Source organism: Podarcis vaucheri, assembly GCF_965113315.1.
Source record: "Podarcis vaucheri genome assembly, chromosome: 11".
NCBI classification, from domain to species: domain Eukaryota; kingdom Metazoa; phylum Chordata; class Lepidosauria; order Squamata; family Lacertidae; genus Podarcis; species Podarcis vaucheri.
The window spans coordinates 9214275-9231529 of NC_138749.1; the positions used below are offsets into that span (position 1 = coordinate 9214275).

At 47.4% G+C, this 17255-nt stretch overlaps 1 protein-coding gene across 3 annotated transcripts in view; it reads right to left on the bottom strand.

The window, feature by feature from the left end:
- Positions 1-17255, bottom strand: part of PSTPIP2 (proline-serine-threonine phosphatase interacting protein 2) — a 62648-nt gene that overhangs the window by 32156 nt on the left and 13237 nt on the right. For all 3 annotated transcript variants that reach the window (XM_082242151.1, XM_082242152.1, XM_082242153.1), the window contains exon 2: positions 1495-1595. In XM_082242151.1, coding sequence (XP_082098277.1) covers positions 1495-1595 — 101 coding nt within the window. The remainder of the gene's footprint in view (positions 1-1494; positions 1596-17255) is intronic.

Below are 17255 nucleotides of genomic sequence, written 5' to 3' on the forward strand. Positions count from 1 at the left end.
ATAGAATCATAGAACTGCAGAGTTGGAAGGGGCCCCCCAAGGTCATCTAGTCAAACCCCCTGAGAAGCAGGAACCTCAGGTAAGCAACTATGACAGATAGCTATCCAACCTGTGCTTAGAAATTTCCATGAAGGAGAAGCGTTAGTTCCAACAGAATTGAAACAATATTTTTTATTTTTTTTACCAAAGCACAGATAATGAGAAACAGCATAATTAAACCCCTTTCCTTAAAAAAAAGACAAAAAACAAAGGCCTATTGCAACAAAACACCTGCCAGCTGAAGAAGAACAAGGAGTTGTTCCGCCTGGCCTTTGGCTTGGAATTAACTTGTTCCCCTCCCCCTCTTTCTACCGTATTTTTCGCCCTATAGGACGCACTTTTCCCCCTCCAAAAATGAAGGGGAAGTGTGTGTGCGTCCTATGGGGCGAATGCAGGCTTTCGCTGAAGCCTGGAGAGCGAGAGGGGTCGGTGCGCACCGACCCCTCTCGCTCTCCAGGCTTCAGGAAGCTATCCGCAAGCCTTGCAAGCCCGGCAGGAGGTCCCACCCGCTCGCAAAGCTTGCGGGCAGCAGCCTGCAGCCCACAAGCTCGGGGGATAGTGGGGAGGCGGAGCACCGCCACCCTGCTATTCCCCGACCTGATGTGGAGGCTGGCCGGGGGGGGGGGGAGAAGCAAGCTTGCTTCTCCCCATCGCCAGCCCAATAAGCTCGGGGGACAGCGGGGCAAGCCGCTGCCCCACAGAAGCTAGAGAGGCTGTCCCTGAAGGCAGAAGAGGGAGACGGAGCGCTCCGTCTCCCTCTTCTAGCTTGGGGATGGCTGCGCAAACCTGGGGGGGAAATAAAAAGATTTTCCTTGATGTCTCCCCCAAAAAGCTAGGTGCGTCCTATGGGCCGGTGCGTCCTATAGGGTGAAAAATACGGTATTTTCCTTTCTCCTCCTGTGATGGAACTCCTATTTGGGGACTTCCCTGGCTTTTTTCTGGCCCACATAGGACCAGTCTGGACAGTTAGCCTTGGTAAAGACGTTTTCACCCCCAAAAAAGTTTTTGAGTTTCTGCTGAAATGAGGCTGCATTTTAATGTTGTATTTTAATCTTGTTTTTTAAGTTTTTTAAGTTGCATTTCAATCAATTGTTTTATATCTGGTGTTAGCCGCCCTGAGCCTGGTCTTGGCTGGGGAGGGTGGGGTATAAATAAAATTTATTATTTATTATTATTAAGGAGAGCGCCGTTCTAGCTTCTCCAGGGAGGGAGTTTCAGAGCCTGGGAGAAGCCACCACCAAGAAGGCCCTCTCTTGCATTCCCACCTGTGAGGTTGACAGGTGGGGGGAGATAATTTTTTGGGAAATGGAACCCATGGTGGGAGGGAAGGGGGTTCAAAGGTTCGAAAGAACCTTTTCCTTTTTGTGTTCTGGAATTGTTAAAGTTATTGTGCATAAATTTATGTAAAACCAATAATACAGAACGGAGCAAGTCCGACAAGTCTTCAGCACATACCTTTCCTTCAAAAAGTCTTCAAACTCTTTGCAGTTCTTCCTGCCGTCATTGAGGTGTTGGATGATGCTATCGTAACCAGCTGTGCTGATTAAATCTGTAGTCTGAGAAAAGGGTGTTGAAAAAGTTATTTAGAAGAAATATAACTTTTTTAAAAAACAACAACAACAACAACAACCAGCCCAGCAAGGATCTAGGACACGGGTCCTCAAACTACGGTCGGTGGGCCAGATCCGGCCTGCCAGGGTCCTGAACCGCAAGGCGCAAGGCTCAAAAATGGGCGGGCGGGAAGAGCCCTGGGGTAAAAGCGTGCGCGTGTAACAAAGCCCTGGTAACACGGTTGCTAGCGCCGGCGCCAGCTGCTTGATAATGATAATAACAAGAATGTTAGAATGATGCAGGATATAAAGATAATATGGCATTAGTAACTTAGCGGAAAGAAGTATGAAAGTAACTGAATTATTTGAACTAAGATGAAATTTGAATAATATTATGTCAAGCTAAAATATCTAAATACTTGATAACAAAGGGTAAAATTGGAGACATAACAGTTGAAATGTATAATCTAACACAAATTTTGAGAGAAAGTGAAGTATTGCGGAACATGATTTTGTAATCAGGAACACAGAAAAGGGAGACGTGAGGGAGTCATGAAAGAGGGATATGGAAATAATATTTAAGAAATGGAATTATTTTCTTTCTTATGTCTTTTTATGTCTTTTTTGCTTGTTCTTTTTGTATGCTTTGTATGTTTTCTATTGTCCTTTTTTGTTTTGTTTGTTGTATTGTTTAAATTGCTTAAAACCCTTCATAAATATTTTATTAAAAAAGATAATAATAAATTATTATTATTATTATTATTATTATTATTATTATTATTATTATTATTATTATTATTTGTACCCCGCCCATCTGGCTAGGCTTCCCCAGCCACTCTGGGCGGCTTCCAAAAAAATATTAAAATCCTCTAATACATCAAACATTAAAAGCTTCCCTAAACAGGGCTGCCTTCAGATGTCTTCTAAAAGTCTGGTAGTTGTTTTTCTCTTTGACATCTGGTGGGAGGGTGTTCCACAGGGCGGGCGCCACTACCGAGAAGGCCCTCTACCTGGTTCCCTGTAATTTGGCTTCTGGCAGTGAGGGAACCGCTAGAAGGCCCTCGGAGCTGGACCTCAGTGTCCGGGTAGAACGATGGGGGTGGAGCCCTCTGGCGCCGCCCCTTTAAGCCGCCAGAGGGTGGGACAGTGGCGAAGGAACCCCTTCCACGCCAGCCCTTACCCTCCGGCCAACTCCATGTCTGCCGGAACAGCACCTCTCTAGCCAGTTGCCTCCTTAACGCCGCACGGATCCCATCTGGCGGCCTTGGCCGCCTTAAAAGTTAGGGAAGCACCAAAAACACAGGAAATATATGCAAATAGAATTAGTAGGAAGAGAAGTCTGAATCACAACAGTTTATTGTACAAGGGAATCTCCATGTAAATAGTGGTGGGTGAATCTTTAAAATCAAGCGCTCCACCCACACTTCCCCTCTACAATTTCATGATTCTGTGATTCTATCCTTTGAAGTTTAGACTGATACATCTTAGGTTTCATCCTGTTTACAACTTCCTTTTCCCTCTCCTCTCTCATGGCTAGGGATGAGAGGTCCCCGTGGTCTGAGAAGAAATGAGCAAGCACAGCTGCTTTTACTTTCTCCAGACCAGTTATTTAGCTTTGAACTAGAAACGGTCCATGGACGTGGGTGGCGCTGTGGGTTAAACCACAGAGCCTAGGACTTGCCAATCAGAAGGTCAGCGGTTCGAATCCCCATGACGGGGTGAGCTCCCGTTGCTCGGTCCCTGTTCCTGCCAGCCTAGCAGTTCGAAAGCACGTCAAAGTGCAAGTAGATAAACATGTACCACTCTGGCGGGAAGGTACCTAGAAATGGTCCTATCCGATAATAAAGTAAAGGTAAAGGTACCCCTGCCCGTACGGGCCAGTCTTGACAGACTCTAGGGTTGTGAGCCCATCTCACTTAAGAGGCCGGGGGCCAGCGCTGTCCGGAGACACTTCCGGGTCACGTGGCCAGCATGACAAAGCCGCATCTGGCGAGCCAGCGCAGCACACGGAAACGCCGTTTACCTTCCCGCCAGTAAGCGGTCTCTATTTATCGACTTGCACCCGGAGGTGCTTTCAAACTGCTAGGTTGGCAGGCGCTAGGACTGAGCAACGGGAGCTCACCCCGCCGCGGGGATTCGAACCACCGACCTTTCGATCGGCAAGCCCTAGGCGCTGAGGCTTTTACCCACAGCGCCACCCGCGTCCCCCGATAATAAACAGCTTCAATTACTTTTCTCTACTGCTGTATTGAACAGGACGTGGGTGGCACTGTGGGTTAAACCACAGAGCCTAGGGCTTGCCGATCGGAAGGTCGGCAGTTTGAATCCCCGTGATGGGGTGAGCTCCCGTTGCTCGATCCCTGCTCCTGCCAGCCTAGCAGTTCGAAAGCACGTCAAAGTGCAAGTAGATAAATAGGTACCACTGTGGCAGGAAGGTAAACGGCGTTTCCGTGCGCTGCTCTGGTTTCACCAGAAGTGGCTTAGTCATGCTGGCCACATGACCCGGAAAAACTGTCTTCGGACAAACGTCAGCTCCCTTGGCCAGTAAAGCAAGATGAGCGCCGCAACCCCAGAGTCGTCCGCGACTGGACTTAACTGTCAGGGGTCCCTTTACCTTTACCTTTTTACCGCTGTATCTCTCGTGGTGTGATTGCAACAGGTAGAACAAGGTCTCCAGCCAAATTCACAAGCCCCACTCTGCGCATCAAAGTTCAACAGCTGTGGTAGAAACCCTGTGACTCTCTAAATGTCTCTGGACCAAAACTCCCAGCAGCCCCCACAAGCAAGGCCAATGTTAGGGTTGATGGGAGTTGTAGTCCAATCCCCTGAAATGCAGGAATCTTTCACCCAACGTGGTTCTCCAACCAGTGACCCTAAGAATAAGATTCTCATGGCCACCCTTTTATTACAGTGTCACTATGAAGCTAATCAATATACCACAAAACCAGATTGATGGCAAAGAAGTTCAGCGCATTACAAACTGTATGGGACTCTTCATCTGGGGAAAAAGCTCTGAGTGGAGTTGACTCTCCCCAAAGGCAGAACTTGCCTCCATCGTGGGCTGAGAAAATTCCAGCTGTTCAGCCCCATATAGGCTATCAGTGAGCTCTGCTGCCTAGTAGGGATAGGCTGAAAGGCCAACACTGAGGATCATCACAGAGGGCAGGAAATTATTCTATGGTTCTATTTATTTGAGATTCCTGCATCACAGATGTTTGGACTGGACTGCCCTCAGGGTCCCTTCCACCTCTACGGTTCTGTGATTTTATGATTCTAATCTTGTGGAGGAACTGTAACTCAGAGGCAGCTGAGAAATAAGGGGACGCCAGGGATTTTGTCTAAAAGACAGTGGAGCATCCCCAGAAATGGAAGCAAGAAGAAATTCCGACCAAAGAAGAATGGCAGACGAAATTAACGGACTACGCAGAATTAGATAAAATGACAGGAAGGATTCAAAACCTGCGGGACCAGAGATTCACAGAAGATTGGAAGAAATATACAAACTATTTGAAGAGCAACTGTAATCAACAAATTACGCTAGTCGGACTACAAGAAGTTTTGTAAGGAGAAATATATGAAATATTGCAAAGAGGAGAAAGAAGAGAGATATTAGTTATGAGGTTTAAATGTAATAGTGAAAGTAAGGGGTGATATGATAGCCATGTTCAAATATATAAAAGGATGTCACATAGAGGAGGGAGAAAGGTTGTTTTCTGCTGCTCCAGAGAAGCGGACACGGAGCAATGGATTCAAACTACAAGAAAGAAGATTCCACCTAAACATTAGGAAGAACTTCCTGACAGTAAGAGCTGTTCGACAGTGGAATTTGCTGCCAAGGAGTGTGGTGGAGTCTCCTACTTTGGAGGTCTTTAAGCAGAGGCTTGACAACCATATGTCAAGAGTGCTCTGATGGTGTTTCCTGCTTGGCAGGGGGTTGGACGCGATGGCCCTTGTGGTCTCTTCCAACTCTATGATTCTATGATTCTAAGTAATGTATATTAAGTGAATAGATTGGGCTCTCATGCTCAAGTCCTGCTTGCCTGTTTCCCACAGGCATCTTGCTGGCTGCTGTGAGAACAGGATCCTGGCCCAGATGGGCCACTGGCCTAATTCAGCAGACTCTTCTTATGTACTTATGAAGGAATGGGTTTCTGTGCAGTCAGTTTAAAACTGACTCAACCCCCCCTTTTCTTCTTAGCATTTCTAAAATGCATAAACTTGAGCTGTTGAGCAAATGCATAACAAGGACACAGCTGTATAAAAAGCTCTCTCCTTTATCAGTCACGGCAAGGATGACCTTGGTTGTTCCAGTGGAGTAGGGATGACATGTCTAGGTCTTATCTCACATCCTGATGCACAGACCTAGTCCGGGAACAGCGCCAGAGTGTGTTCTTGGAGTTGGTGGCCTCTTGCTCCAAAATAAGAGTAGGAACAGGAATACCCCTTTATACCTGCGTGTATAGGCTGACGTGGTTGGATTCCTGGGGAAGGAGGGAGAGGGTGCCTGGAGGATATATATACTGCATGAAATCTCTCGTTTCTTTGGACTTGCTGTGGACTGACCATGCAGGTGCCTTTCTGCTGTTCCGGAGAGCAGAAATAAAGAACTCTTTCTCTGAACCAGCCCTCGGTGTCATTTGACTTCCTTCCTCCTGTCCGGGAGCAACGCAAACCCAATCGGTGAACTCCAATATGGCTACACTTATGCTGGTGCTGAGAAAGGACTTGAGTCTTGCTCTCTCCAGTCAAAATTTCTCTGCCTAGGGCTTCTATCACGCCTTAGGAACCTGACTTACACTGAGTGAGAGCATCTGTCTTATGTAGCCCACGACTGACTCGTCCGACTCGCAGCACCTCTCTGAGATCTCAGGACAGAGGCCTTGTGGCTGCGAGAGATGTGCTCCTTTTCTTGGCAATGGCTAGCTGGCGAAGAAGACTTTCTTCAAAGAAGCTGTTTTTGCACGTCATCCAGTCAGCCTCAATACGTCAACCCAGGAACAAAAGATTACCTTGTATTCAAATACAGTGGTGCCTCGCAAGACGAAAAGAATCCGTTCTGTGATTCTCTTCATCTAGCGGTTTTTTCATCTTGCGAAGCAAGCCCATTGACGGATTAGCGCTATTAGCGCTATTAGTGGCTTTTAGCGGCTTATCTGCTGATCGGATCAGCTGATAAGCGGCTTAGCGGCTTAGAAAAAGGGGGGGAAGGGGAAAAAACCAGCAGGAACTCGCAAGACATTTTCGTCTTGCGAAGCAAGCCCATAGGAAATTCGTTTTGCGAAGCACCTCCAAAACGGAAAACTCTTTTGTCTAGCGAGTTTTCCGTCTTGCGAGGCATTCGTCTTGCGGGGCACCACTGTATATAAATTTGGGAAAGGGCTTTTCTCAGAACCCTGAATTCCAGTTTCCTCGAGTTCTTTGTAACACTGAGGCAACGCGATAATGCTGGAAAGGGGAACTCTGCTTCTCACACACTGGCGTGACAGTACTGCAGATCGTGGTTTTGATGCTCAGCAGAGAAAGCTTTGCACAAACCTTTGTGGAAATTAGTATTTAAGGGAACCTCTCGGAGGGATATGCCTGCGTGGTGCCAAGCTTAGAACAGGTCAGGCTGCAATAAATATTGTTTCAAAAGTTGGATGCCACCCCTACCCTCTACCAGATTCATGGGGGGTCCTGGCACTCACTCAGGGTCTGCGTTCCTTTGGAGAACAGAGACACAACAGAGACACAACAGAGACTGTCATAGCTTTAAGAAATGTGGTTTATTTGCCTATTTACACCTTCTGTCTGCATGGGAGGAGTCCAGATCTTAAAGCAGGACCCTTTCAAGAGCCTTGTACTCCACAGCAGTGCATCTCTCCCAGCCAGCCTTCAGCCAGCCTGCCCAAGGTGGATCCCAGTCTTTCTTCTTCTTTCTTCTTCCCAGAACACCCTGCTAAAAAAATCTATTTTCCTGCCATTTCACACCCAGTTACTGCGGCAACCTTCCAAATCCCCAGTCACAGTGGGGAGGATAGCTCTCTTGCATTGTCAAGGGCTCTCAATGGCCCTGTATTGCTTCTTGGTGGCCAGGTCGTTTTGCATAAGCTTGCTCAGGATTTCCTCTGCAGTTTGTACAGTGGTGCCTCGCAAGATGAAAAGAATCCATTCTGTGATTCTCTTCGTCTAGCGGTTTTTTCGTCTTGCGAAGCAAGCCCATTGACGGATTAGCGGATTAGCGCTATTAGCGTTATTAGCGCTATTAGCAGCTTTTAGCGGCTTATCTGCTGATCGGATCAGCTGATAAGCGGCTTAGCAGCTTAGAAAAAGGGGGGGAGGGGAAAAAAACCAGCAGGAACTCGCAAGACATTGTCGTCTTGCGAAGCAAGCCCATAGGAAATTTGTTTTGCGAAGCACCTCCAAAACGGAAAACTCTTTCGTCTAGCGAGTTTTCCGTCTTGCGAGGCATTCGTCTTGCGGGGCACCACTGTACTTCTCCTTTCGCAACCCAAAGCATCAAAATCCTACCATTTATTAATTTTGAGAATTTAGGGGTCCCCAGCCACAAATCTCTTAACACCGTGTTAGCTTTTTAGGAGACACTTTGCCAAACCGGTGCCCTCCAGCTATCCCAGCCAGTATGGCCAGACTGAAGCAGCTGTCAGTCATTGGGATGGACCACGGAGCAGATTCTTATTGTGTTTATCTGAGGGTCTGCTTGTGCATGGTAGCTGTGAAGCAGAACTTTTCCTGACTTCCTCTGTCAGAGGCAGTACTGCCTCACAGATGAGGAGAGCTCCGTTGCACTCAGTTCCTGCTTACAGACTTCCCAAAGGGCATATAAATGAGTCACTGATCTGATCTGGCAGGGCTCATTCCTTTGTTCTTCTTTCATCCAGCCATTATGGCCCATGTTGCCCTGTGTCTGCTGGGGGGGGTGCTGACCCTTAGGCCTGGCCGCTGCAGATGCTCCACTGTGGTTTTTTTTATTATATAATTTTTTGTTAGTTTTTCAACATATCATTTTCAACAAAAATTAAACATACCGTACTTTTTGCTCTATAAGACTCACTTTTTCCCTCCTAAAAAGAAAGGGGAAATGTGTGTGCGTCTTATGAAGCAAATGCAGGCTGCGCAGCTATCCCAGAAGCCAGAACAGCAAGAGGGATCCCTGCGCAGCGATCCCTCTTGCTGTTCTGGCTTCTGAGATTCAGAATATTTTTTTCCTTGTTTTCCTCCTCCAAAAACTAGGTGCGTCTTGTGGTCTGGTGCATCTTATAGAGCGAAAAATACGGTACTTTCATATCTTATACACAAGATGTGTATTTCTTTAAAGGCCAGAGCAAATAACATAACCTAGTTTTACAGCTGTGAAGCAGTATAGCAGGTGCTGTAAAGTTGTGGTAATTAAGCTGTTGGGTGTAGTATATAAAGAGGAGCATGGAGCTCTCTCAGTACCCGGGTGAACTGGATGGTGGATGGCTCATGCTTATTGATATACAGTCATACCTCGGGATGAATATGCTTCAGCTTAAATATTTTCAGGTTGCGCTCCGTGGTGACCCAGAAGTAATGGAGCGTATTACTTCCGGGTTTCGCTGCTCGCACATGCGCAGATGCTCAAAATGGCGTCGCGGCAAAACGCGACCTGCACATGCGCAGAAGCGTCTTACGTTCACTTCAGGATGCGAATGGGGCTCCGGAACGGATCCCGTTTGCATCCAGAGGTACCACTGTATTGTAATTTAGTGTAAAATGAGTTTTTGTTTTTGTTATTAAAACCCAGCAAAAGTTACTTTTGCATTTCTTGAATGTGTGGTCTCCCCAGCACGCCTTCTGCAGCACAACTAATTGTCAAAATAGCCAACACTGGGCTGTTTGACGGCACAGCAAACATTTGTGCACCTGCTCAACCCGAGAACTTGATGGTGTAAATCAGTCACGAGACTGAAACACACACCTTTCTGGTTCTGTGTTTTTAAAAACTGGCAGCAGCTGGATTATATTTGCTCCTTGCTCAGTCCGGCCTAAACGCTCCTGGAATAACCAGAGAGTTTCAGATGGGCAGAGATGGATTTAAGGGGCTGCAACTGGTTCCCCCACACTGGGCACCAAGCTGAGAGAGCACCACAGGGGGCACTGCAACCATGACGAACAACGGAAGGCAAGGGGCAGCGGGGTTGCCAAATGTTAATATCACACAGGCGCCTCTGAAATTTTAAAAGCTCAAAGTCCTCCACCGAGATGGGGCTGGGTCAGCCAAGTGCCACAAAGCCCAGCCTCAGCGTCGCAAGGTCTCCTCACCAGTGCCGGAGGCAAAGAAGCCAGTGCAAATGTTTCGGCTGGGAACATAACTAGGTCACCATCTGTGGCACAGCTATAAACAGAAATAACCCCAGAGGAGCTGTTTGCAGGAATATGGGTGGAAACTGTAGGCAGGCTGTTTCAAGGTGACAAGTCAGCCGCTGATGAGTCCTTGGTGCAACAGAAAGAGTGACCGGAGGCAGATGGAAACCAAATTCCAGATACAGCACAATTCTGCTCATGCCTACAGCCCCACTGAACCGACTGAGACTCAGGGCCCCTGACTCCTAGGGGCCCATCTCTTCTGGGGTCCCCTGGTCCCCAATATTTTTTTGGATGAGGAGCTGGGGCCCCCAATGTTCTGAATGAACAGGGGATGGAGTAGGCTGAGTGCAGAGCCGAGGACAATGAAAAGGCAGCAAGAGGAGACATCCGAGCACAAGAGAGAAGGAGCCACCTGCCATTGAGTCGGCACTGCTGCCATGTTCAGAAGGTCAGCGGTTCAAATCCCCACAGCGGGGTGAGCTCCCATTGCTCTGTCCCAGCTTCTGCCAACCTAGCAGTTCGAAAGCATATCAGTGCGAGTAGATAAATAGGTACCACTGTGGCGGGTGTTAGAATTCCTGCTCCATGATTGCAGTCATGGAATTTCTGTCTATCACATGACGGTGTATGTTTTGACTCCATGGAGTGGGAAGTGACAGAATGTTTGTGTTACTGTGTTCTGTGAAGTGGGACTATTGTCCTTTGTCCTTTTTCTCTTTGCTGTCTGATGCTAGAGAGAGAGGGAGCCATGTTGCAGTGTTCCGTGTGTGTTTATATGTAAATAAAGTAGATGAGCAAAAACACTGAGGTCTGTCATGCAAGCTGCGAAGACTCTGCAGATCCCTAAGTGTGCCAATGGCATCGGTTGCTGTGATGTTCAGGCTGAAGAAAGCTTTTGAAACTCCTGAATGATCGACCAGGAGGGAGAGAACATGCCAGTCGGGCATGTGTCTCTGCCAGGGTCCTACTTGAGTGGAGGACCAGCTCCTGACAGTGGGAAGGTAAACGGTGTTTCCATGCGCTCTGGTTTCCGTCAGTGTTCAATTGCACCAGAAGCGGTTTAGTCCTGCTGGCCACATGACCCAGAAAGCTGTCTGTGGACAAATGCCAGCTCCCTCAGCCTGAAAGCGAGATGAGAGCCACAAACCCATAGTTACTTTTGACTGGACTAAACCGTCCAGGGGTCCTTTACCTTTATTTCTTTTCTTTTCTTTTTTACATTGACTGGCAGCAGCTCTCCAAGGTTTCAGGCAGGGGTCTCTCCCGGCCCCGTCTAGAGATGTCAGGTATTGAACTTGGGACCTTCTGCACACAAGACAAATGCTTCGCCACTGAGCTCCAACCCATCTCCATGTCTGTTCAGGGGTAAGCCCCTGTTGAATTCAGAGCATAGCTGTCAACCGTCCCTTATTTGGCGGGAAAGTCCCTTATCCCAGAGCTGTGTCCCACTGCTGTCCCTTAGTGATGATGCCCCTTAAATTTCCTGGGTTTCAAAGGAAGCAGCTCCTCTCCCTCCCGGCCAGGAAGGAGGGAGGCTCCAACTGTGTTGCTTGGTTGCGTTGCTCACCCAGTAAGGAGTCTAAGAACGACTGGGGGGTGGAGCTTGCATGCCTTGTGCCGATCAAATTGGCCACATTGCCTGGGGACTCGCCTTTGCTCCGCACTTCCCAGCAGAGAGGTGACAGTGGTTTTCCTGGCTGCATCCCCTTTGCCAGGTTGCTGTGCTGTAGGAACCACCTCTTGAGGCTTTGTTTGGCTGCTGGCTGCGCGTTCTGCCTTTGGCTCAGAGGGGCTCAGAAGTTGAACATACCTGTGCTTGGAAAATCCCTTATTTTGGCTGCTGATCCCTTATTTTCGAGGCTGCTGGTCCCTTATTTTCAAATCTGTAAGTTGACAGCTATGATTCAGAGGGGCTCCTTCCCAAGGAAGTGGGCCTAGGATTCTGTAATTGGAATTCCACGTCTTAACAAATCACTGTTCTTGGAGGGGAAGAACCTCGCTAAAAGCGTCCGGGAAGCAAAGTGTTCAAGATTGCTTCTTTGCCGTTTAATTTTATTCTATACAGTGACTCGGGAGCATCAGGTACCACAGCTCTATGCGAATGTCTGGATTTAGTACAGTTCAGAGTTATTTCCTATCCTCTTCTTTGGAGTAAAAAACTGCAATTGTTTCAATTCAAACCATGGAACCATTTGGAACAGTGTTTCCCAAACTTGTGTCTTCAGCTGTTGTTGGACTACATCTCCCGTCATCCCCGACCACTGGTCCTGCTAGCTAGGGATAATGGGAGTTGTGATCCAACTGCAGCTGGAAATCCAAGTTTAAGAAAACCTGCTTTGGAATTACTATACAGACCTCACTTCCTCTTGGTCCATTTTGTCACAGGCTCAGTAAATCGTATTGATGTATCCTATACATCTTTACAAGGACTTGCCGATCAGAAGGTTGGTGGTTCGAATCCCCGCGACGGGGTGAGCTCCCGTTGCTCTGTCCCAGCTCCTGCCAACCTAGCAGTTCAAAAGCACATCAAAGTGCAAGTAGATAAATAGGTACCGCTCTGGTGGGAAGGTAAACGGCGTTTCTGTGCGCTGCTCTGGTTTGCCAGAAGCGGCTTAGTCATGCTGGCCACATGACCCGGAAGCTGTATGCCGGCTCCCTCGGCCAGTAAAGTGAGATGAGCGCTGCAACCCCAGAGTCAGCCATGACTGGACTAATGGTCAGGGGTCCCCTTTACCCTTTACCTATACATCTTTACAGGCAACTGTGACAACTTGCCCTTTCTCTAAAACCAACTTTTCTTACATTTCTTTGCTGTTATTAAAATGCAGTTTTAAAATATTACGGGTGGGCAAGGATTGCAGCAGAAATTGACTGCCTGCATTGAACTCTGTCATTACGCAACAGAAAGTGCAGCCCAGAATCCTCTGACAGGTCCAGGGTTTTGTTTTCACTGCTCTACACATATTAAAGCGTCACCCACCTTTCCCACTTCTCTTCCTGACTTCCTGCACACAGAGCAGCTTCACATTAGCACATTAAACAATCCAGACTTGACCCCGTATCCTGTTTTCTTACTTTCATTTTCCTTTCCAGTGACTTTTCTATCACAGTCCAGGCTAATTTGAACTTAGCCTGATCTTTCATTCCCCTTCCTCCCCTCCCCTTCCCCTTTTGATGAAGATCACCCGCTCTGAGACCCCACAGCTAATTCTCCCCTGGTCTCATAGAATCATAGAGTTGGAAGAGACCACAAGGGCCATCGAGTCCAACCCCCTGCCAAGCAGGAAACACCATCAGAGCACTCCTGACATATGGTTGTCAAGCCTCTGCTTAAAGTAGGAGACTCCACCACACTCCTTGGCAGCAAATTCCACTGTCAAACAGCTCTTACTGTCAGGAAGTTCTTCCTAATGTTTAGGTGGAATCTTCTTTCTTGTGGTTTGGATCCATTGCTCCGCGTCCGCTTCTCTGGAGCAGCAGAAAACAACCTTTCTCCCTCCTCTATGTGACATCCTTTTATATATTTGAACATGGCTATCATATCACCCCTTAACCTCCTCTTCTCCAGGCTAAACATGCCCAGCTCCCTTAGCCGTTCCTCATAAGGCATCGTTTCCAGGCCTTTGACCATTTTGGTTGCCCTCCTCTGGACACGTTCCAGTTTGTCAGTGTCCTTCTTGAATTGTGCTCCTCGCTGGCCCAAATAGGACTAATTTAGCCAGCTAGCCCTGGTGGTCATCTAATGTTTATTGGATGGATTTCCCCCCTAAATTGATTTTTTAATTCTGAATTTATTGTTATTCACGTTTTATACTGTATTTTATGCTGTTTTTTGTTGCATCAATTAAGTGTTTTAAATTTGTTGTTAGCCTCCCTGAGCCCGGTTTTCTGAACCGGGAAGGGCAGGGTATAAATAAAAATTTATTATTAGTATTTATTATTAACTCCATTATCTAGTTTCTGTTAATACAGACCAGGAACCCTGTTTGTCTTCTAATCATTCATTGAGAAGTGGACTCAGTCCAAAAGCTGCTCTCTTCCCCAAGGAGGGCTATAACTCAAACAATATTATTAATTATGATGATGATGTTTAAAAATTTGTATACTGTCCTATACCCACAGGTCCCAGTTCACAGCATAAAATCACAATATAAAACACAAAATACATAATAAAAACAAAAACAAGAGCAACCCAGTAGTCCCCCCCCAACCCGTTTTAAAAGGGCATTGGATGTGAGTCAGCCAAAGGCCTGGTTAAAGAGGAATGTTTTTGCCTGGCGCCAAAAGGTGTATAATGGGTGTGGCAGCTGAACTTCCCTAGGGAGAGCATTGCACAAATGGGGAGCTAGTGCAGAAAAGGTCTGTTTTAGTGTTGCCACCCTCCGGACCTCTCACAGAGGAGGCACATGAAGAAGGGCTTCAGAAGATGATCGCAGGGTCCAGGGAGAGAGGACCATAAAGAAGGCTGATCGCCAAAGAATTGATGCTTTTGAATTATGGTGCTGGAGGAGACTCTGGAGAGTCCCATGGACTGCAAGAAGATCAAACCTATCCATTCTGAAGGAAATCAGCCCTGAGCGCTCACTGGAAGGACAGATCCTGAAGCTGAGGCTCCAAGACTTTGGCCACCTCAGGAGAAGAGAAGACTCCCTGGAAAAGACCCTGATGTTAGGAAAGATGGAGGGCACAAGGAGAAGGGGATGACAGAGGACAAGATGGTTGGACAGTGTTCTCGAAGCTACCAGCATGAGTTTGGCCAAACTGTGGGAGGCAGTGGAAGACAGGAGGGCCTGGCGTGCTCTGGTCCATGGGGTCATGAGGAGTCGGACACGACTAAACGACTAAACAACAACAAAGGCAGCCTTTCTCAACTTTGGGTCCCCAGTTGTTGTGGGACCACAACTCCCATAATCCCAGTAGTCAAGGATCTTGGGAGTCGAAGTCCAACCACCCCCTTTGCTTCTGGACCCGAGAAGTGACCGTCAATGTATGTTAACCTGTTGTTTTGGCATTTCAAATGGTTTTATGTGCAAATGGCCTCAAGACAGCGGTTTAAAAGCCGATTAACACACCAGCTGCAATAATAATACACAAGAGCAACCGCTCGCCCACCATCTCGCTGCGTCCTGCAGTCCCACTTTCAGAGAGCAAACCTTCAGTTGCACTTTCACAAGCACCGTTTTTGCAAGGTCAAGAGGGACGGGGAGAAGTTGGCGAGGGAGGAGGAAGTGACAGACGCCGTTTCAAAAGGGCGAAGGGAATAAAGCAATGCAGTCGCCGGCTGCTGGCTCTCTACATCCCCATCCATAGCATGCATTGAAAACTAAACTCATTTATCACGGCGTAAAGCTTCATGGGCTGCTGTCCTGTGTAGTGGTTAAGAGCGGTAGACTCGTAATCTGGGGAACCAGGTTCACTTCCCCGCTCCTCCACATGCAGCTGCCAGTCACACTTCTCTGAAGTCTCTCAGCCCCACTCACCTCACAGTGTGTTTGTTGTGGGGGAGGAAGGGAAAGGAGAAGGTTAGCTGCTTTGAGACTCCTTCAGGTAGTGATAAAGCAGGATATCAAATCCAAATCACAGGTCGAAGGCACAGTCCTCAGTTGCAGGAACACCACTTACAAACCCAGCAGGCAGGAGGGCGGATAATAATAATAATAATAATAATAATAATAATAATAATACAGTGGTACCTCGGGTTACAGACACTTCAGGTTACATACACTTCAGGTTACAGACTCTGCTAACCCAGAAATAGTGCTTCAGGTTAAGAACTTTGCTTCAGGATGAGAACAGAAATCGTGCTCCGGCGGCGCAGCAGCAGCGGGAGGCCCCATTAGCTAATGTGGTGCTTCAGGTTAAAAACAGTTTCAGGTTAAGTACAGACCTCTGGAACGAATTAAGTACTTAACCCGAGGTACCACTGTAATTTATTATTTGTACCCTGCCTATCTGGCTGCGTTTCCCCAGCTATTCTGGGCGGCTTCCAACAAAGACCAAAAATACACTAAAATGGTGAGCCACAAGCTCAGAGGGATGAACAAATGTAAAAGGGAAGACCGTGACAATTCAGCTGCAATTCACAGAAGCACAGTGACCCTTTGCAGGCAAGAATGATGGGCAATAAAGCTTTAAACTTGGCAATGCAGAGATAATAAACGTATGCAGGGCAGCAGGGCAGGAAACGGTTGCCACCTCCTCAAACACTCCTTTTCTCTCAACCAGAGCCGGTCCACCCATTAGCCTGGCTGAGGCAGCTGCCTTGGGCGGCAGGCTGGGGAAAGCCCGGAGGGGCGGCAAATCCAGAAAGACAGGGCAATCCTTGAGTGCTGTTTCCCCAGGCTACCGCCAGGGGCTTCTTCAGCAGAGTAGGAATTAACTAAAGTTTATGTAATAAAATAAATAAATAAATAAATAAATAATTTTATTTATACCCCGCCCTCCCCGGCCAGAGCCGGGCTCAGGGCAGCTAACACCAGTAAAATTACAGTAATAATTGGGGGGGGGGCCAATTTAAGATACAGGTTAAAATGGAATTTAAAATGCAGCCTCATTTTAATAATAGCCCATAGATCAAAACCATAAGGGGCGGGAAACATAAGGGTCAGACTGAGTCCAAACCAAAGGCCAGGCGGAACAGCTCTGTCTTGCAGGCCCGGAGGAAAGATGTCAAGTCCCACAGGGCCCTAGTCTCTTGTGATAAGTAGTTGCAACAGACGGGGCGAACCAAGAAAACATGAGAAAAAGAGGAGACAAAAGGAGCCATGGAAGGAGAGGATGGGAAGGTCAGCTGAGGAATGCTTTCCGGTTTTCTGTTTGTTTTGGGGATATCCTAACATTGTTATTTCTTTTCTATTTCAGAGTTGTTGTTTCTTTTGCTTCTTGCGTCATTTCTGTTTGTCTCTTTGATATGGAATTGTATCAGAAACATAAATAAAAACAATACAGTCTGGGAAGTGGCTTCTGCCAATTGGGGATGTCTCGCTCAAAACGGGACAGTTGCGGCATATGGGAGGAGTCGCGGGCGCTGTTTTCTGGTTTGCCTCAAACAGCCAAAGATCCTAAACCAACTCTGCTCTCAGCAGATGTGTGGTTGCAATTTTGCATTTGCTGAGATGTCCTCTAGTTCCATTTTTAAGCAGTGAGGCACTTGGGTTTCCCCCCAAACCTTGCAAGGCACTTCCTAATATAAGGGTGAACTGTATCTGCCCCCCTGACAGGAAGGGCACTGCCCCTCTTCTCAGTCTGAAACGTGGGGTTTTTCTTTCTCTTTCCTAAATACTTCCTTCATATTTTCGCAGGGTTTCCTCCTCTTTCTCTCACACGCACATGCCA